Source organism: Cervus elaphus, chromosome 19 (assembly GCF_910594005.1).
Source record: "Cervus elaphus chromosome 19, mCerEla1.1, whole genome shotgun sequence".
NCBI lineage: Eukaryota > Metazoa > Chordata > Mammalia > Artiodactyla > Cervidae > Cervus > Cervus elaphus.
Genome location: NC_057833.1, coordinates 54,166,662 through 54,191,087, shown reverse-complemented (window position 1 = coordinate 54,191,087; position 24,426 = coordinate 54,166,662). Strand labels below are relative to the sequence as shown.

At 41.6% G+C, this 24,426-nt stretch overlaps 1 protein-coding gene across 5 annotated transcripts in view; it reads right to left on the bottom strand.

The window, feature by feature from the left end:
- The window catches only part of CD80 (CD80 molecule), a 33,576-nt gene extending 9,353 nt beyond the window's left edge, over positions 1–24,223 (bottom strand). For 2 of the 5 annotated variants that reach the window (XM_043874347.1, XM_043874344.1), the window contains exons 1-5: positions 21,783–22,594; positions 13,024–13,347; positions 8,235–8,516; positions 2,634–2,744; positions 1,311–1,425 (exon numbers count right to left, since the gene is read on the bottom strand). In XM_043874347.1, coding sequence (XP_043730282.1) covers positions 1,349–1,425; positions 2,634–2,744; positions 8,235–8,516; positions 13,024–13,347; positions 21,783–21,933 — 945 coding nt within the window. In that variant the 5' untranslated portion in view covers positions 21,934–22,594 and the 3' untranslated portion in view covers positions 1,311–1,348. Of the gene's footprint in view, positions 1–1,310; positions 1,426–2,570; positions 2,745–8,234; positions 8,517–13,023; positions 13,348–21,782; positions 22,595–24,089 lie in introns of those variants that run through there. The other 3 variants (XM_043874345.1, XM_043874346.1, XR_006335284.1) reach the window with 3 other exon arrangements.
- Positions 24,224–24,426: the final 203 nt, after the last annotated feature.

The window sequence follows — 24,426 nt, the reverse complement described above, 5'->3', positions numbered from 1 at the left end:
AGTAAGCTCTAGGAGCTGGTGATGGACAGGGAAGCTTGGGGTGCTGCAGTCCACGGGGTCACAAAGAGTTGGACACGACTGAGTGACTGAGCTAAACTGAAAGCATAACCTGCTCTGTAAGTCTCAGGTGTTAGATCTCATTTTTTTTCTTTTTAAAAGTAACTGCAGAGTCTTGATTTTTGTATACAGCTGTTACCCTAACCTTCACAAGTCAAAACTGAACTGTTTATGGAGACTGTAAACCATCCTGGTCCTGATATCAGTCTCTTGGATTCTAATGTCCCAATGTTTCTCTTAAAAGACCTGGGGATTTTAGAATAGTGCAAATTGGGCTTCCTCAAAGCCCCAAATTGGAGCTTTCCTGGTGGCTCAGATGGTGAAAAATCTCCTTGCAGTGCAGGAGACCCAGACTCAATCCCTGGGTTGGGAAGATCCCCTGGAGAAGGAAATGGCAACCCATTCCAGTATTCTTGCCTGGAGAATCCCATGGACAGAGGAACCTGGCTGGCTACAGTCCATGGAGTCACAAAGAGTCGGACATGACTGAGGGATTAACACTTGTAATAGTGTTACTTACAAAAGCTGATTCTATGTTAGGCTCCCTTAACATCCTTGGATGAACAGTAATTACTCCATCATATATATTTAGAATCAGATCAAATCTAAAGTCTTGGATACCATTTATTGACATTTAAGGTGTGCAGTGTGCTCCTGGAAACTGCCATGTGAAGGACGATAGAAACAACTGAGGATGTTTACACTGAGGAGATAACTGGAATATGGAAAGTAAGCTCTGAAGCCTTTCCTGTAGACACTGGGGTCTCTTCTTTTTTTAAGTGAGAAAATGACCCAAAGAGGTAATTCTTTAAGAAAATGGCTCTATGCTTGGGTCAGTGGGATGACTCTGTTAGTAAGAGGCAGACAGACCAATGAGATGTTACTGAATTAGTACAGAGCTACCCCACTCTGTGTCCCAGTGCTGAGGGATACAGGGAAAAAGGAATGATGAGAATAAGGAGTTAGCTCAGAAATAGTACATGTGTTTGACAAATACTAAAAGACACTGAGTTGACTGAAAAGAGGGGAACATTTTAAGATGGCAGAATGGCATGACAAAGGAAAAGGTTACACTAAACAAATTTTATGTGAGGAGAAAGGAGAGATGTGCCAACCACCTGTTGAGAGTATCTGAATGAGGATTTTGAGAAGGTGGTACTTGGTAAAGGATCTTAAGTTTGGTCCTGAGAGGAAGAAACCCTGTGTTCACAAGCCACAAGATCTCACACATCCCACATTGGTAGAGAAGATACCTCCAGGTGTTCTGGTCAGCTTGATCCTTCCACAGATTTTATGTAGATAGAGGGTACCTTTCTATTACCACGTTCTCCTCATTCCTCCTTCTCTGTCTCCATCTTGCAGCATTTCCTTGAAGACAAGAGCAAGCAATAAAAATCTAGATAGGTAATCTTCCCTTAAATCATGCCCATGTATTTTGGCAAAACTTCAGCTGGCTTAGAGCTATAGCAGTGGTTCTCAACCCCAGGTTTCCACCACCACCCCCACTGGGGGACAGGTGTGACGCTTCGAGACATCTTTGGTTGTCACAACTGGGGCAAGAGGTGCTATTGTAATACATTGAGAGGAGGCCAGGGATGCTGCTAAGCATCGCAATGCGCAGAACAAAGAATTATCCAGCCCTCAAAGTCAATAGTACTAAGGATTAGAAAATGTAAACTAGAGAGGTAGGGCTGGACAGTCTGTATTAGAAACGTCCTTGAGCCCACCAGACCTCTTTATCCTGCCCATGGCGTAAGTTGTTCATAGCAAAGTCTCCAGTGACTTCCTCGAGCCTTGATTTTTTATGTGTGCCGGATGTTGGAAAAGTCAGCAGATGTTGATTTTCCAATTTGCTCAGTGTACAAAATTTCTTCTCCAAGAAAGCTTGGTGTTCCTTCACGGTGACTATAGCCTTAACACTGGCCTAGCAGTTCCTCTTCATTTGATTACAGAGATTGAGTATAGCATATGTGTAAGGCCAAAGATTTAGATTCATAGGAAAAGATGTCCTATCCTAAATATCTCTTCTTTCCTCAACCACTCCTGATCTTTCATCAAAAAATACATTCTGAAGAACTGAGAGTTGGTAAAATCACCTGTAGCGATGTAATTACTCTACATCTTGTTAGTGCATCTTACCCTCCTCCATGAAAATGATTCCTGCCCCTAAACCTTGTCATTCTTGCCTTTCCTCCAATTCTGAATCAAAGATTAGACTATTGCTTTGCATCAGATATGTTATCAATTTAGTTAGCAAGCCTCAGTATCTCCAAGAAAATACAGAGTTAGGGGGAAGATAAAGGGACTAAGCTAGAATGTGCCTTGAGGTCAGTGATTTCTTATCTGTGTAACTCCAGTGTCTAGTAGAGTGCCAGGCACATAGTAGGTGTCCAAGAAATATCTGTGCAGGGAATGAACAGAACTTGCTGAGACAAGTAAAGGAGACACTAAAGTTTCCATAGATTTGCTCCAAAAAGAATAAAATAGGCTTAAAAGTTCAGAGAGATGCTGACCTGTACTGATAAGAGGTTGGGTGTCCAGAATTGAGATCATTACCAGAGTACAATATTACTTACTGCAGGTCAGGCATGTTACTGTAACTGCAATGATCACAGCAATCCCGCATGCTGAGACTGTGATAGTAATGGTCCAGGGCAGGTGCTGATTAGCAGAAGGGGTTGGTTTGGCTGTTGAGGGAAAAGAACAGTGTCAGCTCTAATGTGTTTCCAGCTGCCTGATACCCTTCCATGCCCCTTATAATGACACAACTGTAAAGCATTTTTCACTTCTTTGCCTGGTCAGCTCTCCAAAATGCAGATTCTATCATTTTTCTTGCATAACTCTTTAATCAGACACATACTTATGGGCAACTAATATCAGATGTCAGATATTGAATATATTGAATGTGAAAAAGAAAATTTAAATGTTTGCATTTACTGAATCAAGTTGGCACAAAGAAAAGATTCTCAGGAGAGCCTTTAAAAGCTATTTTAGGGACTTCCCTGGATGCCCAGTGGTTAAGACTTTGCGCTTCCAGTGCTGGGGGTGTAGGTTCAACCCCTGGTCGGGGAACTAAGATCGTGCATTCTGTGTGTTGTGGCCAAATAAACAAATATCAGAGCTTAATAAGCAATTTTTAAAAATAAATAGAAGTATTTCTATAGCTGATATTACTATGTACTGCTACTAATAGTTGATGTTGTGTTCCAGATGTACCTTCTGTATTTTCCTTCTCCAGCTCTGTCATGCCTTCTCCCTTTTAGGGTATCCTCTTTAATGCACACACACATACACATACACACCTCACAATAGCTGCCTAAAACTACAGAAGTCACTTTGCATTCATTTTCAGATAACACCTTTTTCACCATTCAGCCTAGAGCTTCGGGAAGAATAGAAGAGACCTAGCAAAGAACCAAGCATGGCTGTCGCTTGGTGGTAGGTAGGATCATCCTGGAGGAGGGCTCTGCAAACTGGCTCTCATCTGTAGAACACAGGGAACAGAAAGAAGAGGGGGCACACGAGGAAGGATGTGGGTGGGAGTAGAAAGGTGTGTGTGGTACTCTGTCAGTCCTCCACTCAGGAGCAGCAGCTACACCATTTATTCTTCACCTCCTTTAAGGAATAGTTAGCACCAACAGCTGGAGAAAGGGCAGAAACACTAAAGGAATACTAGCAGCTCATCCTCCTCTGATTTCCCTGGAATGGCTCATCAATAAATATTGAACATTTATTAATACTAAAGTACTTGATTCCCATTTTTCTGATTACATGCCCTGGGGATAAATTTTGGTCTTTATCTTATTGGACTTCTCATCAGCATTCAGTCCCGTTGACACTTTTCCTCCTGGGACTTCTGTGACACCATATTTGTCTATTTCTGTTTGTGATTCAGTTTTGTTCATCAGCTCTTCTTCCTCTTTTTGTTCTTTAACTTGTCCCCATAGTTCCATCTGTGGTCCCGTTCTCTCACTAGCCCTGGTAATCATTGGTGATCTTAGCCACACCCAAGGTTGGAAACATCAGCTGATTTCTAAGTCTGTATATCATATTTCTGATCTCACTTCTGAGCCCCAAACTTGTATTTCCAACTGATAACTAGATGGTTGGATGCCAGCCTCTCCATTTGGTTAAAATTGAACTCAGCATATGTATTCTTTCTAAAGTGTATCTACCACCTGCATTCTCCCATTTCAGTTAATGGCAACACCATCAGTGACCAAGGGAAGGCTTGCCTTCATGCTTACTGCTCAGTAGCTCCCACTGACTTTCTATTCTGTATTGAGACTATCTCTGCAATCTTTTCTCCAAATCTCTTGCAGGAATTAGTTCAGGTTTTTCTGATCTCCAACCAAGTAGCCTTTATGGTCTCTTTGCCTCTGGTGTTCTAGGCTCTAATAATTCCTATACATCCTGCCACAGTGATAATTATAAAATGCACATTTGACCATAGAGCACCCACTACTTGAAAACTAGGGTAAGTTGTTTTTCTATTTTTCTCTAAAACACCCATTTGCATGGAGACATCCTGTGGTTACCAGGGTTGGCCTTTGCAAACCAAAATGACACCCAAAATAACAAAGAAGCTCTTGCTGTTATCCTGGGAGTCTAGATGTTTCACAGGCTTCCTCTCAGAGGTCACTCCTCATTCATTCTCAAGCCTCACTCAGCCTAGAAGAAGGTAAGTGTTTAAGAGTAAGGAGGAATCAGTAACAGCAATCCCACTCTCTCGTGATGCCTATTAGGAACCTGGCACTACTCCACAGGGAAGACCCAAAATCCCAAGTGCATAGTTGTGTGAGGACATTTGCACATATAGGTCATAAGACAGCCTGAGTAGGTCTCCCTGATTCACCCCTTATACACGCACACACCCCTATATGTTCCAGTACATCAAGGGTTAACAAATTGGGCGGGCCCAGGCTAAAAGAGCCACAGACCCAATCTGCTTAATTAATAAATTCGGGGTTAAGAGTAGGTATTTAAATAGTAGAGCTTTGCTCATATCCATTCAAAATGTCTGTCAACTATACACTAATTTACATTTGTTTATGCAGTCACCCCTTGACACCCCAAAGAGGACAGAGAGCTAGTGTTTTTAATTATTCTGAAAAGGGATACTGCTCATCTTTAGTGTGAAGGAAGAGTTCAGAAAAGGCAAATTAGAGAAATGATGATAAAGCTGGGTAGTCTAAATCATCTTTAAAGAATAGATCCATCCTTTTATTTAAAGGACTACATTCTATTTCCTTTAAGTTAATGAACTACTATGCACAGGCCAAACCTGGCTTACCACCTATTTTTTTAAATAAAATTTTGTTGGAATACAGCTATGTCCTTCATTTATGTCTTGTCTATGGCTGTTTTCATGTTATAACAACAGAACTGAGTTGTTGCTGGAGACTATGACCTGTGAAGAATATTTGCTATCTGGCCCTTTTCTGAAAATTTTTGTTAACCGTTGCCCCAGAATATCATACATACTCATATTCCAAATATAAATGATGTCCAAAATAAAATATAATTGAAGCTGTACTTATTAACTTCTACCTTAATCATGATGATCTAAAATTGATTAATTATATATCAATAAAATGACAAGAATGCTGAATTAATAAACTATGATTCAAACTTAATTTGAAATAGAGATGAGTTTGGGCTATTAATAAAATCATGTCAACAAAATTTGGTTTGTATCTGAACTAATTTTGTATCATGTTCCAACAAAATTTTGTTTGTATTTGAATTAATTTTTGCCCCAAATTTTATCTCATTACCTATTAAGGAAAACAAAGAATCCACCCAAGATGGAAAGACCTAATCTTACCTAAGATGAACTAGTAGACCATCTAAAATATCTCCTCTATACAAGAAAGATAAGCGGAAGATATAAGATATACTATACATAATATCAATATATTATACACAATGTATTGTTTTTTACTATGCAGCCACAAAACATATTGTTATAAGTGGGGTTAGGGGATGGGCAGAGGCCTGGTGATGCTGCATATAATCAGTCAAATACGCTAGAAATGTATTTCAAGTATATGAGTTCTTCTGTAATAACCCATTGTGGATTTAATATGCATACATTTATGTAAACCCTACTTTTTCCATTTTATATTTTCATATGACTTCACCTCTTGGGGAAAGAAAATTTTATAAGTTTACTACATGTAGGGTAAATATTTGGTCATGGTTTTGATAAAAAATGACCACTTTTTTTAAGCATTGTCCTCTAGTAGTTTGTCATTCACTTTCTTTGCCAGGCTTGGTTCTGAATGAACAAGTATTTCTTAAAAAGCACATTCACCTTCAAAGGACAATGATTTGACATCATGAGACCATCATAGGAAGGGGGCTCCCAAAATGAAAATGCCACAAAGACAGAAACATAAATCAATGGAAGAAAATGGAAAGCCCAGGGATAAATCCACGCACCTATATACATCTTATCTTTGACAAAGGAGGCAAGAATATACAATGGAAAAAAGACAACCTCTTTAACAAGTGGTGCTGAGAAAACTGGTGAACCACTTGTAAAAGAATGAAACTAGAACACTTTCTAACACCATACACAAAAATAAACTCAAAATGGATTAAAGATCTAAACGTAAGACCAGAAACAATAAAACTCCTAGAGGAAAACATAGGCAAAACACTCTCTGACGTAAATCATAGCAGGATCCTCTATGACCCACCTCCCAGAGTAATGGAAATAAAAGCAAAATTAAATAAATGGGACCTAATTAAACTTAAAATCTTTTGCACAATGAAGGAAACTATAAGCAAGGTGAAAAGACAGCCTTCAGAATGGGAGAAAATAATAGCAAATGAAGCAACTGACAAAGAATTAATCTCAAAAATATACAAGCAACTCCTGAAGCTCAATTCCAGAAAAATAAGCGGCCCAATCAAAAAATGGGCCAAAGAACTAAACAGACATTTCTCCAAAGAAGACATACAGATGGCTAACAAACACATGACGATGCTCAACATCACTCATTATCAGAGAAATGCAAATCAAAACCACAATGAGGTACCATCTCACGCCGGTCAGAATGGCTGCTATCAAAAAGTCTACAAACAATAAATGCTGGAGAGGATGTGTAGAAAAGGGAACCCTCTTACACTGTTGGTGGGAAAGCAAACTAGTACAGCCACTATGGAGAACAGTGTGAAGATTCCTTAAAAAAACTGGAAATAGAACTGCCATATGACCTAGCAATCCCACTCCTGGGCATACACACCAAGGAAACCAGAATTGAAAGAGACACGTGTACCCCAGTGTTCATCACAGCACTGTTCACAATAGCCAGAACATGGAAGCAACCTAAATGTCCATCAGCAGACGAATGGATAAGAAAGCTGTGGTACATATACACAATGGAATATTACTCGGCTATTAAAAAGAATGCATTTGAATCAGTTCTAATGAGGTGGATGAAACTGGAGCCTATTATACAGAGTGAAGTAAGTCAGAAAGAAAAACACCAATACAGTATATTAACATATATATATGGAATTTAGAAAGATGGTAACGATGACCCTATATGCGAGACAGCAAAAGAGACACAGATGTAAAGAACAGACTTTTGGACTCTGTGGGAGAAGGCGAGGGTGGGATGATTTGAAAGAATATCTTTGAAACATGTATATTATCATATGTGAACTAGATCACCAGTCCAGGCTCGACGCATGAAGGTCAGGATGGGGAACTCATGTACACCCATGGCTGATTCATCTGAATGTATGGCAAAAACCACCACAATACTGTAAAGTAATTAGCCTCCAATTAAAATAAATTAAAAAAAATGAAAGTGCCAAAGCCTAGAGAGCAATTTCAAAGAAGGGCAAATTTTAGTGCTTTCAATAACAACAATAATATTGTAATAACTTCCTAAGATATTGACTTGACAGATAGAACTTACTTGGATATCTAAATTTTAGAATGTTTATTAAAGAAAATAAAATTAGTACCATTATAGTCAAACCTTGTACAGTGACCTTAATAAGTCATAGTAACACTTTTATTATTATTTTATTTGCATGTCTACAAAATACTGTAAGTAATAGCATCAGAGTCAATATGCATAATTCTATAATGTATCTGGCTGAGTTATTTTCTTTTTAGATTCTACACAGCAGAAACTCCCCAGGACAATGTCACTTACGTGTTTTCCATTGGAAGGTCTGTGACACTGTTAAGTCTCCATACTTGATAAGACACAAGAAGCTGTGATTGCTTGTCATGTTGAAATCCAGTTCACTGCTAATTGTGAAGAGCTCAGTTTCAGGATCTTGGGACAGTGTTGTGTTGGTAGCATTTAATTCTTCTCCATTTTCCAACCAGGAGAGGTGAGGCTTTGGAAAACCTCCAGAGGTTGAGCAAATTACCCTTCTGATGTTAGGAAATGGATTTCCAAGATCATTTATAGTAGGGACAGGGAAGTCAGCTGAAGAAAGAAAAAGAATGTAAATACATATCATTACATATTTGTGTGTAATTATATTTTTAATACATCACTTTAATAAGAAAAATAAAATATAATTTTCAACTTCCCATAAGTATTAGTAGTTATGTATAACCCAAAGACTAACTTTAGTTTGAGTTGGTTATATCAGTTCATTACTTTTGATGGAGTGGAGGTAGGAGGGCACTTATTAAAGAACTAAATTCATGTGAATAAATATTGACATAGTGCTTGCATTTAAAAACAACGTTTATTGAGCTGTTAATATTTCTTAGGTCTGGACGTTATCTCATTTTGTCTTTAAAACAACTCTAGGAGGTAGGTTGTAGATCCAAAAAGGTCAAATATCAGTAAATTCGTATTATTTATCCTACTACAATGTTTCCATTTTATGAATAATCAAATTGAGGTCTAGAGAAATCACAACCAATAAGTGGGAGAACTGAATTCAAGTTTTTCTGATACCAGAGCCTTCCCTTCCCCTGATTTCTTTTTCTTTTTTTTTTTTTTTAGAGCTTTAAATTCTGCTGTCTTATTAAAATATTAAATAAGATTATATTGAAAAAAAAATGTAGCCTCAGAAAAATATCAATGGCATGGTATTAGAGATAGTTACAAACAAGCAGCTTTAAATTATGTCTGCCTTCTTTTCCTTTCCTTTCTTTCCTTTCTTTTACTTCTTTTTCTTCCCTTTCTACCTAATTTTTGAGGTATACAAACTGACCCTCTTTTATGTATCTATTTTTTAATCTGTACTATACTATACACCTGGGAGCCTACCACCCAACTTGAGAACCAGAGCATTGACAATAACTTATGTAAATCTACTTGTATGGTCTTAACTTTGCTGGACCCCTAGTTCCCACACCTGGAGTAACACTACTCTAACGTTTGTTTAGCATTACCTTTACATTTTCAAAAGTAGTCTTTAATCAGGTAGGCCTCTGTTCCACTTTTATACTGTTGAGCCTATAATCTCAACCACCATACTTTACTGATCCCCTTGCTGTTTTGATACACCTACAAGGACAGAGAATCCTTCCTAATATTCCTCCAAAATACTTGAGGCACTCTTTCATTTGTGTTTTTGACCCCTAATAACATATTAAAATATACACAAAGCAAAGCATAGTGAAATGACTGCAGAGGAAACAGGAAAAAACTCCACTCACCTCTTCCTCACTTATTGTGAGGCTTAAAGAATTTATACTTCTTTAGCATAAGTGTGGGGAACCAATCCAAATGTGGACTTCCCGAGTGGTGGGTGGTGCAGTGGTATATAATCTGCCCACCAATGCAGGAGACGCAAGAGACAGTGGGTTCTGTCCCTGGGTTGGGAAGATCCCCTGGAGAAGGAAATGGTAACCCACTCCAGTATTCTTGCCTGGAAAATTCCATGGATAAAAGAGCCTGATGGGCTACAGTCCATGGGGTCTCAAAGAGTCAGAGACAACTGAACACACACACAGGACTAATCCCCTCATACTTCATCTCATATGTTAGTTTTCTTTTCAGAATTCAGAACCTCACAGAGAGATGTAGTATAATGCACAGTGGTCATCAACGGCAGGTTTTAAAACCAGTTTTGCCTTTAATCCTGGGCCAGTTACTTAACCACTTTCTGTCTTAGTTTGCTCATTGTAAGAAGGGGATTGTAATACCTCCCTCCCAGTGTTGTAAGACTTAAATGGTATCATTAACATAAATCACGTAGACCAGAGACTGACATACAGGAAGTTAGTTAGACTAATTAATGTGAGTCTTAAATGTGTCCTCTCTTAGAGGAGTTCCTTCATGTAAATCAAGTTGCCAGGTAAAAGCTTCCAGGACTGCCTGGTGGTAATAAGGGAGAGAAGTTATGACAAGTGATTATAGTTGCCAAGGCAAGGAAAAACTTGGATCTAGATACAGATAGAGTCACCTTTCTTTTTTGAATCAGTCCTGTTCCTAAATTGTTTGACATTTTTTGAGCCATTTTTAGTTGACATTATTATTTTCTACTCCTTTAATTTATCCTATAAGATCAAATCATTGCAATGGTAGCTAACATTTTGTTTCTTATAATATCAGTATGTCATGTTATAACTTGGAATAACAAATCCAAGTAACTCATATCCAAATTATGATTCATGTTCATTTCTGGACTTTGCTTTTCTAAGAAATATTTAGCCACAGGAATGCCACTAACACCAAGGATCGTATTGAAAATTATCTTTTCAAGGTCTGCCTGGACTTAGAACAGCCTAAGCTCTGTCTGCTATTCCTTCTGTAAGATGATCTGTTCGGAGTAGCAGCTCCAGAGGTTTTGCAAGAATGAACCATCGAAGAATTACTCTTGTATCTCATTTCAATCAGTTAACCCAAGTTTTCACCACTCTTAATGGGTAGAGTAAGAATATCCTACTAGGAAAGGAAAAGGTGCATATGTTTTAGAAAGGTAAAAATTTGTTAACCTAGTTAATATGTTAACTAGTATAGCTAGTTCCTCAAATGTGCTGCTTAGTGCAGGTTTTCATCCATCGTGCAGCGCGTTTGAGGAACTAGCTATCCTACTTCATGATACTGTGCTGTTATTGTATCCTTTGGCAATGTAGAGAAATCATCCTGTCCCAGTTAGCCTGAGACTTTCTCAGTATTAACATCCAAAGTCTCATGTCCAGCGAAACCCCTCAGTCCTTGGCAGACTGGGACAGCTGGTCACCTTGGCCAAATGAGCGTTTACTTAATTTCTTGCTTCTCAGACTATAATCCTTAGCATCAGTACAGGCATCACCAGGGAGCTTGTCAGAAGTGCCAGACCTGCTGAACAAGGTCCCCAAGTCATAGGCACCTTATCATTTGAGAAGCACCATTCTAATTGATTCAACTGGGAATACCAGAATTGGTTCTGGGTCTAATTAAGCAGTATTTCCCCCTTTGTCTTCCCTTGTCTGATTTTGGAGCCGCATCCCCCTGTTTGAGGCCGTGTTAGCCTCAAACAGCACTCCCCCATTAGCCCTTTAGCTGCATTGGTCTCCAACTGTGACCTGCGACTAAGGCCCGCCCTCCCTGAAACTCTGCCTCTTCTCTCCTTGGATCTTCTTTATCTTTCTGTCAAAATGTACACATCCTGAGTCTGTTTCTCTCTGGATATTCTGTTAAAGGACTGACTATGTATCTAACGTAATTAACTGATACAGGCTAATATGTCTGTGATGACATCTCCACCTAGGTAACGCATTTTCATCTTTAACAGGGATCCTGGAGGGAGGGGGAGGGCTTCCCAGGTGGCTCAGTGGTAAAGAATCTGCCAGCAATGCAGGAGACGTGGATTCAGTCTCTGGGTCAGGAAGATCCCTGGAGAAGGAAATGGCAACCCACTCCAGTATTCTTGCCTGGGAAATGCCATGGACAGAGGAGCCTGGTGGGCTACAGTCCATGGGGTTGCAAAGAGTCAGACATGACTTACCAGCTGAGCATACATACATAAGAGGAGAACAGTGCTGAAACTAGTAGGAGAGGCTATAACAGTGGGAATTGCAGGAATCCAGGCAGATCTAAATTTTGGAAGAGATAGGCTTCTCAGAGCCCCTCACGTCCCACCATATGATCATGGATATTTGTTCTCTCCATGGGTAGGGAATACACAGAGTGAAGTTTAAGATAACCCTGTGTAAATTTGGCTTACTTCCTAAGCTTTAGGTATGATCTGGGTGTTACACAACTAAAGATTCAATATAGCTGAAGACCAAAAGCAGGGAAGAACAGTGAAGAATTCACTAAGGATCCTCTTAAGCTAACTGTTATCAAGGTTAATTCTTACTTTTGTTCAAAGGTTTTCTTTCCACTAAAGGCTCAAGTGCCCAGAAAGAAAAAGAAATGCGTTTGAATTTCAAGGATGAAGGAATGGCCCAGGGCTGACACTTCTCAGTGAGGGTTCAGGACATATTTGTGTCCTCTAGCAGGATTACCTGTGATTAAGTCAAGGCTGGTTCCTACCCTGCCCTTCACAGTTTTTTAACATCTAACTTTGTAGGAATGACATTAGATGAAAGTTTCAAATATACAATAAATATAATAGTAAAATAGCCATAGTAATAGACATTCAAATACTACTTGAAAAATATTTGTGCCTGTGCAGCTTTTATACCCTTCAATATACTTTACGAGAATGTATTACTGGATCAAGTGCAGTTAATAGTACAACTACATCAAATCAAATATGTCCCTTTATGATTCAGAAAGTGCTTCAGGTCACGATAGTGCTCCAGGGTGGCTGACATGAGCTTGGACTGTCAAAGTGCAAGAAATGCAACTAACAAATATTTCCAGGACATCCTGAGAAAACAAATTAGGATTTACTGTAAAACTAGAGACTCAACCCTAAGAAATGAAGTGAGATAGGCCCCTCTGGTAAAATTTCCACTTAAACCAATAGGACTGTGTCTCTAAGGACATCAAAGACATACTCCTATTGATGGCTTATTGAAAATCAGAAAATTCCACTGACCTCTGATCATTAACCTCACTTTAGTCAGGTGCTCCACTTTATAAGTCCCTGTCTCAGGCTTCTGAATAACACAGGTGTAGGTGCCACTGTCTGACAGGCGCAGAGCCAGGATCACAATGCAGGGGTTATTGGTGATGTCAGTGATGGTACGGTTCTCGTATTTGGGCCACACCTGCACTTTTCCAAGCAGGACAGCCAGCACCATTTCACTATCCTTTTGCCAATAGATCCGAAGGCTTGTCAGTTCTTCAGTGGATGTGTTGTAATCACAGGATAGCACTACTGCTTCTTTCACTCTTTTGGTCACACTCTTTGGGTTGATGCCTATGGAGAGGCAAACAAAACAAGATCTTGTGTCTATTAAATGTAAGATGCCTGCACAAGCAGGAATTCAGAGTTGGCAGTAACAGAATTCAGAGTGTTGTATTTAGTGTCTAAGCAGGGTTGGACAGAGTGTTCAGTTGATTTTTTTTTCTTTTGGTCTCCAGTGTATTTTTTTTCTCCATTTAAATAATCATGATTAAAACAATAACATAGATTTTACCATCTTAACCATTTTAAAATGTACAGCTCAGTAGCATCCAGTATCTTCACATTGTTGTGAAACAGATTTTCCATGCTGTATGCATTAAACTGTTCCCCCCTTTCTCTCCCTTCAGCCCCCTGGTAACCACCACTCAACTTTATGTTTCTATGAATTCTACTACTTTAGATTCCAAATCATACAGTATTTATTTGTCTTTTTGTGACTGGTTTTTCCACTTGGCATAATGCCCTCAAGGTTCCTCCGTGTTTTACATGTGTCAGAATTCCCTTCCTTTTTAAGGAGTGATAATGATGTTAATGACTAAATATTCCACTGTACGTATTAATATATGCCACACTTTCTTTATCCATTTGTCTGTCCATGGACAATGAGAGAGAAGTTACACTAGTCCCAAAAGAAGAAGGACTTTAGGAGACCCCAGCACATGAATGCCAACTACCGGTGAGACAGTGTTCTCAGTCCCATGGGGACAGAGAAGTCATAGTTAAGGAATGTGAGGTTTTGAAGGAATTTCCCTGGTCGTTCATTTTGGTGGTCTTATTTTATAGATGAGAAAACTAAGCACAGGAAAGAAAACTGCCCCAGTTTTGCAGAGAACTTTTTGGATCATTCTCCTTATTTATTTGTTTCCCTCATTTGAGACCCAGTTCTAGGATAGATAAGCCAGCACTGCCTGCTCCGAGCTGGGTCCCATCTTCCAGGCCCAGCTTGACCCGTGACTTCAGATTGAAATGACTGCCCTCATCTCCATGTGACAAGACCTCAGTTACACCTCCGGACCATTTCTGCCCTCTCTCTCTACTTAAACAGATGGCTATCCTGTCTTTATCTCCCTTGGCTATCTGCAATCCAAATAGCTGGTCCCCTACAACCTAACTTGGCAAGAAGATCCCCATTTGAAACATTTGCCCATTTCCCATCAGCATATCACAGAATTTCAGCACCAAACTTCATATTTTTGTTAGCTCCTAAACACTCATCAGTAGCACCAAAATCCCTGAAAGACTATATTTTCTGTTTTTTTTGCTTCGAAGGCATAGTAACTTTTCCCACGCTGTGCTTGACCTAAAAGCAGAGCCCCTCCAAAACCCCAGCACTTTCACAACTGGCCAGCCCCGAAGGCCCCCCAGTGCTGACATCTTCCCTTCCGTATCCTTCAGAGCCACACAGAACCCCCAGGGAGGCCCCCATCTCACTAAGATAGGGATCTCATTTCCAGGCCTGCTCTCCCTGGACAGCAGGATCATGGGACACTAGCCCGTCTCCACCTCCCCAGCCAACCTTCCAGCCTACATCAGACCGGATGTGGCCCCACCGCAGCATTTAGGAAGAGAGTTTTGTGATTGCGGGTATTTTCACAGCAGTGTGAGGTACCTTAGAATGATCCAGGGCACTTCTTTCAGCAGTTGTGCTGAACATTGCCAGCCCTAGATTTAGGGAATATAACTGAAAAAGGGAAATAAATGAAAAGTTATACTTTGTTGTTCAGTCGCCCAGTCGTTTCCGATTCTTAGCGACCCCATGGACTGCAACATGCCAGGCCTCCCTGTCCCTCACCATCTCCCAAAGTTTCCCCAAGTTCATGTCCATTGCATCAGTGATGCCATCCAGCCACCTCATGCTCTGACGGCTCTTCTCCCTCTTCTCATTCTGCTCTTAATCTTTCCCAGCATCAGGGACTTTTCCGGTGAGGGCTGTTCGCATCAGATGACCAAAATACTGGAGCTTCAGCTTTAGCATCAGTCCTTCCAAAGTGTTCTCAGGGTTGATCTCCCTTAAGATTGACTGGTTTGAACTCCTAGGGACTTTCAGGAGTCCCTTTATATTTTAGGAGAGCATGAAATAGCTAAATAATCAAAACTCTCTTTTAAAAAAAGATACGACTAAAACAAAATGGTATGTAGAAGGATTCCTATTGACTTGGGTTCTAGTCCCAGCTCAGCCACTTACTGACTAACCTGTTCCTCATCTGTAAAATGGTTTAATGCCAGCCTCTCAGGATGATTGAAAACTTAAATTCAAATTAAATTGTATATGTGGAAAAGTCCCTAGTACCTAGCAGGTCTTCCATAAAGGTTTCCTTTCCTCTTTCTCCTTCCTCTCGTACCCTCTGGTCTCTTTCACTCTGGGGTTATGACAGACACATGGAACACTGATCTTGCTGTGGGCCAGACAGACCCCATGACAGAACTAGCAGCTCAGTCATCTAGGGTCCTGAATAACTGAGTCTTTCCTGCGCTGTTTGTTCCCACCAAAAATAATCCAGGATTTCTAATTTTGACATGTGGTGACATTAGCAAAAAGAAATCTTAACTGAAACTGATCTGAAAATTTTCTTCACTGAAAAATTTCAATGATGGTTCTTAAGGAGTTTTTGTCCAGCCATCTGAGGAGAAGTGTGGGTGTTTGTGTAAAGGTCAACAGCAAACCATCAATGGGCTCTTCGATGTTCCTATGTGAGATCCCCTCACCAGACTCTGTTGCTGAGGAAGAACCAGACTGAAAAGAGGAACAAAAATCTTCTGGGCAATTCCCGCCAGGACCTGGCTTTCATATTCAGGGACTCTGCTACACATGGTTACAAGAAAACAGTTGAAAGACTTCTGAAGGGTTGTGTCTGCTTCAGTGGTTCTGGAGGGGAGAGGCGGGTCTCAGCATTACTGCCTGCATTGTTGGATTCTGAGCTTGCTTTGCCGTCTTACAAATGGCCTAGCAGCACCTACCTGATAATGTGGGTTGAGGTTTCTGTGAGGGAATGTAGGTAAAACCTGACCCAGTACCAGGCACACGATCAGGACCGTTGCCTTTCCAGACTTCCACACAGCTCTGTCCTTTGCTTCCTTCAGGGAAGATGTCCCCTTGTGGTGAGCCTTCTCTGACTCTCCCCAACCAGCACCATCCTCATGCTCCTTTTGAGTCACTTGCCCTGATTTGTTTCTCTCTTGAGCTTGTCTCTAGCTGCTACATATCAGCTGGAGTTACTTTGGGGACCATGAGAGCAGGGACTTTATCTGTTTTGCTTGTTGTCATATCTGTAGAACTAGGGCCTGGCCCAAAGCAGGTGCTCCCTAAGTACTTGCTGAATGCCTGGCTAGGCCTTAGGAGATGGGATCTGATTCCACCTGCTGTGTATTAGACTCATAACCTTTGATTAACCTCCTTAGGCCTCAGGTATAATTTCTACAAAATGGTCGTAATACTATCTCCCTAACTTACTTCCCATAATTACCACAGGGTCACATGACACCCAGATGTAAAGTGTTTTATGAACCGTAAAAGCTATACAGTTGTGTTTTTTCCCCATGGGGTTGCTTCTCATGCACAGCACCTCCTGGGCCTCCTGTGTTGAGTCACACCCAGGATGGGGCCAGAATCACTGTGGTAACTGGCTGACACGTGCACTGAGTACTGCTCCCAACTGGCACACAGTGCCCACCGTCACCAACTGTCTGCCCAACTGTGAGGGGGAGGAGGAGGGACGGCAGGGATGGAAGGCAACCTCGCTCATCTCTTGCAAGTCTGTGTGCAAACCGCCCCACCCGCAGGGCACCCTGGGTGCACTTCAGAACCCCTGCCCTTCCTGACCCCTCTGCCTGCTTCCTGTCCCGATCACAGCAGCTCCCCACTGATAACTCCCCAAGAGAGGGAGCTTTCTGTCAGCAAATGCAGAGTACACTAGTTCTAGACAAATAATGTACCTCTCAGAACTCAAAATACAATGGAATATTATTTAACCAGAACAGGTGTGAGGCACTGTCACTACAACATAGACGAACCTTAAAAACATTGTGCTAAATGAAAGAACCCAGACACAAAGGTCATATATTATATAGCTCCATTTAAAAGAAATGTCCAGAATAGGCAAATTCATGGAGACAAATTAGATTAATGTCTACCAAGAGGTGGGGTAGAGAGAATGGAGAGGGACAGCTAATGGGTTTGGCGTTTCATTTTTGAGTGATAGAAATGTTCCGAAATTATAGTGGTGATGGTTTCACTTCTTTGTGATTATACTAAAAACCACTGAATCACACACTTTAAAATGGTAAGAAAAATTTTTACCATTTTGCAGGAAAAACAGCAATAAACCCATGCAGGACAATTGGGAGATACTACAATAAAATTTAATGTTTAGCTTTAAAGAAATAAGAACCCAATATAGGAAGCCATGAGTCTCCCCTAGTCCCTCCAAAGAAGGGGGAGGCAGTGTGGACACAGTGGGCTGGCCACAGCATCCCTTCCTCATAGGTGAACCCCAGCAGTGGTCAGGAGAGCTGCACCAACACTTCTAAAGGAGAAAAAATCAGGTGCCCACAGCAGCTTAGATCACCGTGTGCTATTGTGTATCTCGCTGAGGACTGTGGTGTGCTTTTTAAATAAAGGTTTTCCCTGACTCTGAAAGAAACACACATTAAATTTGGAAAGAATGAAAAATAAAGAAAAACATAATAATCACCTATAGTCTCACCATCTGGAGATTTAATGGTCTGTGTGACCTTTAACACAGTGGAAGTGACCTTTTGGGACCCTTCCAAGTGCTTTTGATTAAGTGAGCCAGCATCCACAGGGCTGGTGTGGGCCCTGGGCTAGGTGCTGGGTACACAAGGGGGCTAAAGGTATCTGCTGTCCTGCAGCTGACAAATTTACAGGGGTGACCTGATCTATACACTGCTCCCAACTTTCCTCTACAGACCCAGACTACATGCTCTTTGTAAATCTGATCCTTACTTGTGTGTCTCTCTCCAGAAAGCTCAGGTACTTGAACGGCTGGTACCACCGTGGTCATAGCAAGAAGCGTGGCTTTGGGGACGCCTTGGCCAGAGGCATGCAGACAGAACATGGCGACAGGGGAGAGGCCCTGTTTACAGCGGCACCCTGGGGCCCTCTTTTCCTCTAGCTCAGTGTTCCTCATGCTATAGACTTCCAGGCCAACACCTTTCCTGAATTCCTGGCCTACTCCTACCTAAGGTCTCTCTCCTCTCCTTAGGGCTGTGTCTCCCTGAGAGGACCCTAGCTCTGAGAAAAAGGTGCCCATATTAGACGACCACCAGTTTCTGGAGCACACGAGTCCAGTGCTTCTCCCTCTGCAGACCAAACCAGAAGTGAAACAGGAGCCCTGCTGGTGCTGCCCTGTGCAGGAAAGAGGTCCCCCTGTCCCGGGTAGCAGCAGATGAGGACAGGTGCAAGTGTAGCTTTCCTGCACAGGGGAGGAGAGGAGGGGGCAAATCCCCCGCCCTGAACAAAGTCCTCCCTGATTGTACTGACTGCTCTAAAAGCCATTCTTCATGCTTTAGCAACACTGTCTTTTTCTTTTGTTGTATAATGTATCTTTTACTACTAAACCTAAAGGACTGTGGACCAGTAGCATCAATATCACCTGGCTGGTTGTTAGAAATACAGATTTGCTGGCCCCTCCCCAAAGCCCACCTAAGCAGAAACTGCATTTTTAAAAATACATATATGGCCTTTATTTTTTACAGCAGTTTTAGGTTCATAGCAAAATGAACATAAAGTTCAGACAGTACCCATGAACCCCAGCTCCCGTGGGTGCAGCCTCCCCCACTATCAACATCCCACGCCAGAGTGGTACATTTGTGACAATCAGTGAAGTTACATGGACACATCACTATCACCCAAAGTCCACAGTTTACATTAGACATCATTCTTGGTGCTGCTGTACATTCTATGGGTTTTGACAACTGTATAATGACACGCATCTACCACTACAGTATCATACCCAGTATTTTCACTGCTCTAAAAATCCCCTGTGCTACAGGGGACTCTGCTCAATATTCTGTAATAACCTAAATGGGGAAAGAATTTGAAAAAGAATAGACACATGTATACATATAATTGAATCACTCTGCTGTACACCTGAAACTAACACAATATTGTCAATCAACTCTACTCCAATATAAAATAAAATTTTTTAAAAAATCCCCTGTTCTAGAAGCTGCTTCTTAAAGAGTCCTCCAGGTGATTGGTATGTATAATTAAAGTGTGAGCAACCCTGGCAGAGACGGTCACTCCCCTGCTTAAAATCCTTCCGTGGCCTTCCAGTCCTCCAAATAACTTCCAGATCCCTGGCCTTGGAGCACATAGAGTCTAATCTCTGTCTCCCTACTGCCCCAACACTGCCCACCTTCACTTCCTTGCTCCTCCATGTCCCTCACATGCTGCTCCTTCCACCTTCACCCAGCTCACTCTCACCACCCTCCCCCCTGGCAGGGAAACATCATGTTTCTTGGTCATATATTCATTTGAATGATTGATTCATCTTCATCTTCATGCTAATGACTAAATTCCATGAAGGCAAAAGCCAAGTCAATTTTGCTAACAGCTTGTCCCCAGGACCAAGAAAAGTGTCTTGTACATAAGAGAGACTCAGTGTTTGTTGAATATACAAATGATTAAACCAGAAAATGAGTCCCCCACCTGCTGACTCATCCTCATCTTTGTGCATTTGTCTGTGCTACAGCTCTGCCCAAGTTCTGCTGCTGCGATCCCCATCGTCCCCCGTAAAGCCTGCCTGCCTTTCCCAGGTCAGGGGTGCTTACAGTCAGAGCCAGGCACTTCTCTGCTCTTCACTTGCTTGCAGATTAATTACTTTGGCCTTCTCCAGCTAACATACTCAAATCTCTCTTTGAGAGCAGGAATCTGAGGCTCAGTTTTTCAAGGTCCATCTTTTACACAGTAGGTGTTCAGACAAAAGAAGTTCATGGATTCCTTTGTTGACTCAGTATAGCAACAATAAAATCTGGGTGTGACTGTACATACAACAGGGTGCTTTCCAAAAACCTTTCTTTAGCTTTAGCTCAAAGTACCTCTAATTTTTCTGGTATAATTGCTAAAATCTTGGTTTTAATTTTCTTTTTATGCTTTCTCTCTTTTTTATTGTTTGTTTCTTTCTCCTCACCCCACCCCCACCTCTCTCTCTTTCTTACTCTCTCTCTCTCTCACACACACACATGCTTGCACACACACCACATTTCTAGGAAGCCTGTAAATTTACTTTTAAATCTTTTAAAGCTCATTTAGACTCCCCAGAAGACTCTAGATTGGGAATGCTGCCTTACTACCCAGAAAAAAAAATTGTAACTGTTGGAAATATTACTCTTAAATATCTGCAAAATCTGATGTATAAATTGTGAAACTTGAATCACGGTTCTCTTGCTTCAGCAACATTGTCAAATAGCAATTTCAGGACAGAAAATGTATAAATACCTGCATTGTAGTCATCTTTCGCTACTGTGCCCACCCCCCCTGTGCCCCGCCACCCGCCCTGCAACCCACAAAGTCATTCTGGGTGATGACTGCAGTTTAAGCAAGCAGAGCTTAAGACAAGATCCTTTGATATTTGGTTCTTTGAAGACTAGGAAACTGTGCAGGAGGCAAAACCTCCTCTTTATTTTGAGGAAACCAGGCAGGTATGCTGCTCAGCAGAAATGCAGATCTTTTATTTGTTCTGCCTTCTAAAAAAAAGTCAGAGCCACCCTGTCAGCAGAATCAGCACCACCCTTCCCAACAGCCCCCCAGATTCAGCACCTAAGCTGGAAAAAGGCTCCAGAAGTCAAAATACTCTTTGTAGGATGCACCTGAAATACCTATGTAGTAAGTTAAAAGTAACTCCAAATATGACTTCTGCTAAATCTGATACCTAATGTTAGATGCCGGCATTGACAAAGGGCATTGGCACCTACAGCATAAAAGTAAATATTAAGAGAAAATTTTAATATGAAAAAGATTGTATGTCACCACTACTTTCTTTTCCCCCTTCAACTTGGAAAGATCATCGCTGTTCAATTTTAGAAGCAGAGGATGTTAGCTGTGTTGTCTCATGGAAATGTAGCTTGGGAAGCAGAGCCCAAGGCCAGTGTGCCCCGAGTGTGTCGCAGAACGTAAATGAGCATCTAGTGGAGGAGATCACACCTCTAAGCTGTCCTTCTGAATTGGCTTTTGGTTTTGTTAAAATAACATGGTCCCACCTTTCCTTTAAGGTCTGTGTTCCTGAGCTAGCTTGGCCACTGGCTTGTTGTGTGATCGAGGACAGGTCCTTTAACCTTTCTGAACCTGTTTTCTCATCCCTAAAATGGACTGAAATGTCCCTTCCCTCTTGCAGGGCGACAGAAGGAGACAGCACAGAGAACGCCATGTCTTTTCCCTTCCAAACCCCGATGTGGTGGACTCAGTCAAGTTCTTGGAAGTTGCTTACCTGAACAGAAGTGAAAAAGACCAGCAAGCACCAAGAGCTGAGAGAGCCAGAGGTATGGGCGCTTGGGTCGTAGTGTTCCCCACTTCACTGTGTGACCCATGGCTTCTGCTGGTGAGGACGGAAAACAAAGGCAAACAGCTTCAAGCCACATGAGAGCTGGCACCTCACAGCTTACACCAGGCAGGGCAGAAGACAATTCAGTTGCCCCCACACAGAGGGTTTGCCCGTGATGTTTACAAAACACACCGAGGAAACGCTGGCTGGAGTATCTTGGTATCTAGATTCCTAAAATTAAAAGACAGGATTTATCTTCACAACCTGAAAAGGAAAAAAAAAAAAAAAGTCATCCGGGAAGGAAGATTGGCCCGCCGTGGGTTGTAAAACCTCTTAGTTTACTGCCTGAAATGAGTCAGGGATTGTAATCTGAGCAACCTCTAAATCACAGCACAATCTTGAGGGAAAAGCAAGACTTGACGGACATTTGAGGAAGTGACCCTGCCTTACGCATGTTCCAAGAACCAACCACCGCTTTCCCACTGCTGGGAGATGTTGAAGACTATTAGAAACAAAGAGAATTAAAGGGCCCTGGACACCAGCCAGCCAACCCATGAAAGCTTGGACCCTCTTTAGAACATATCGAGAAACACAGAGCACCAGGGAGGGCATATTTTGTCCACAGCAGTACTTAAGTTATGAAACTACTTCTTTCTTACTATATTAACACAGAAAAACAAATGTTTCTGTTTTTAAATGCTTCTACACAAAGACTGTTTAAAGCTCAACATTCAGAAAACTAAGATCATGGCATCTGGTCCCATCACTTCATGGCAAATAGATGGGGAAACAGTGGAAACAGTGGCTGACTTTATTTTTTTGGGCTCCAAAATCACTGCAGATGGTGACTGCAGCCATGAAATTAAAAGACGCTTACTCCTTGGAAGGAAAGTTATGACCAACCTAGAAAGCATATTAAAAAGCAGAGACATTACTTTGCCAACAAAAGTCCATCTAGTCAAGGCTATAGTTTTTCCAGTAGTCATGTATGGATGTGAGAGTTGGACTGTGAAGAAAGCTGAGCGCTGAAAAATTGATGCTTTTGAATTGTAGTGTTGGAGAAGACTCTTGAGAGTCCCTTGGACTGCAAGGAGATCCAACCAGTCCATCCTAAAGGAGCTCAGTCCTGGGTGTTCATTGGAAGGACTGATGCTGAAGCTGAAACTCCAATACTTTGGCCACCTCATGCGAAGAGGTGACTCATTGGAAAAGACCCTGATGCTGGGAGGGATTGGGGGCAGGAGGAGAAGGGGACGACAGAGGATGAGATGGCTGGATGGCATCACCGACTCGATGGTCATGAGTTTGAATAAACTCCGGGAGTTGGTGATGGACAGGGAGGCCTGGCGTGCTGCGATTCATGGGGTCGCAAAGAGTCGGACACAACTGAGCAACTAAACTGAACTGAACTCAAAGACTGTGTCTTAAAGGGGTAGAGGATTTCAGTCAGTGGAAGAGTGTCAGTAAAAGGAGAAGAGAAAAGACATACGGAAATCATTACTTGGCTATATTATCTACTATAATGTGAGCAAGCTGATTTTTTTTTTTTTTTTTTTTTTTAGCGACTATATTAAACATCAGGAATAAAAATGAAAGCTGTGCTTTGATATGATCCTCTCCGATTCCAACAGAGACCTAGTCTGGGTGCTACCCAGATGTTTGGGACCCCTCTTGGGGAACCACCCCAGGGTTAGTCTGTCAGTCACACCAGATTGTCTTATTAGCCACACTGTATTTTACTCAGAATTAGCCTGGATTCACTTATTCACCAGAATTTTACTGGCTTTGGAAAACTCAAATTCAGCCTGAAAAATTAATATTTTCTACCATCTAGGGCCATAACTGATGCCCAGGCTTTGCTGGTGGCTCAGGCAGTAAAGAATCTGCCTACAGTGTAGCAGACCCAGATTCAATCCCTGAGTTGGAAAGATCCCGTGGAGAAGGAAATGGCAACCCACTCCAGTATTCTCGCCTAGAGAATCCCTTGGACAGAGGAACTGGCGGGTTACAGTCCATGGGGTCACAAAGAGTCAGACACGACTAAGCGACTAACAGTTTCCACTTTCCTTTCCACCATCTAGAGTCATAACTCTGATAATGATTCTCCAATATGTTGAAATAAGAGACCCCCAGAAGGCCCTCTGGGGGGAAAGGATGCATCTTGGAGGTATGTTTGTTTAAAAAGCAGTCAGGTTGTTGGTAACTAGATCCACCAAGCTATCCCCATATTAAGCTAATATTAAATGTACTTACTTGCCAAAGAATAATTCCTCTTGTGTTAAAAATCGAAGGATGAGGCTCCACTTCTGAGATGTTCCTTTCTTGCCGTCTTCAAACTAATGGCAAGTCACTCGGTTTTTCTTCGGGTGATATTTCACAGAGGTGGCATTTCCCCTCCCAACTTCCTTTTACTTGATAGAGAACTCTGATGTTCAGAAATATTTAAGTCCAACCAGGGGAAGAGCATAGTGTTCTTTATGTGCAGTTTGAGGAAGCTCCCTCTGCTGTCGTGTTTTGTCAGTTCCCTTCAGATGGTATTGCAGACCACACAGCCACTCTCCCTCACCTGCCCCTGCAAAGCCTCAGTGTC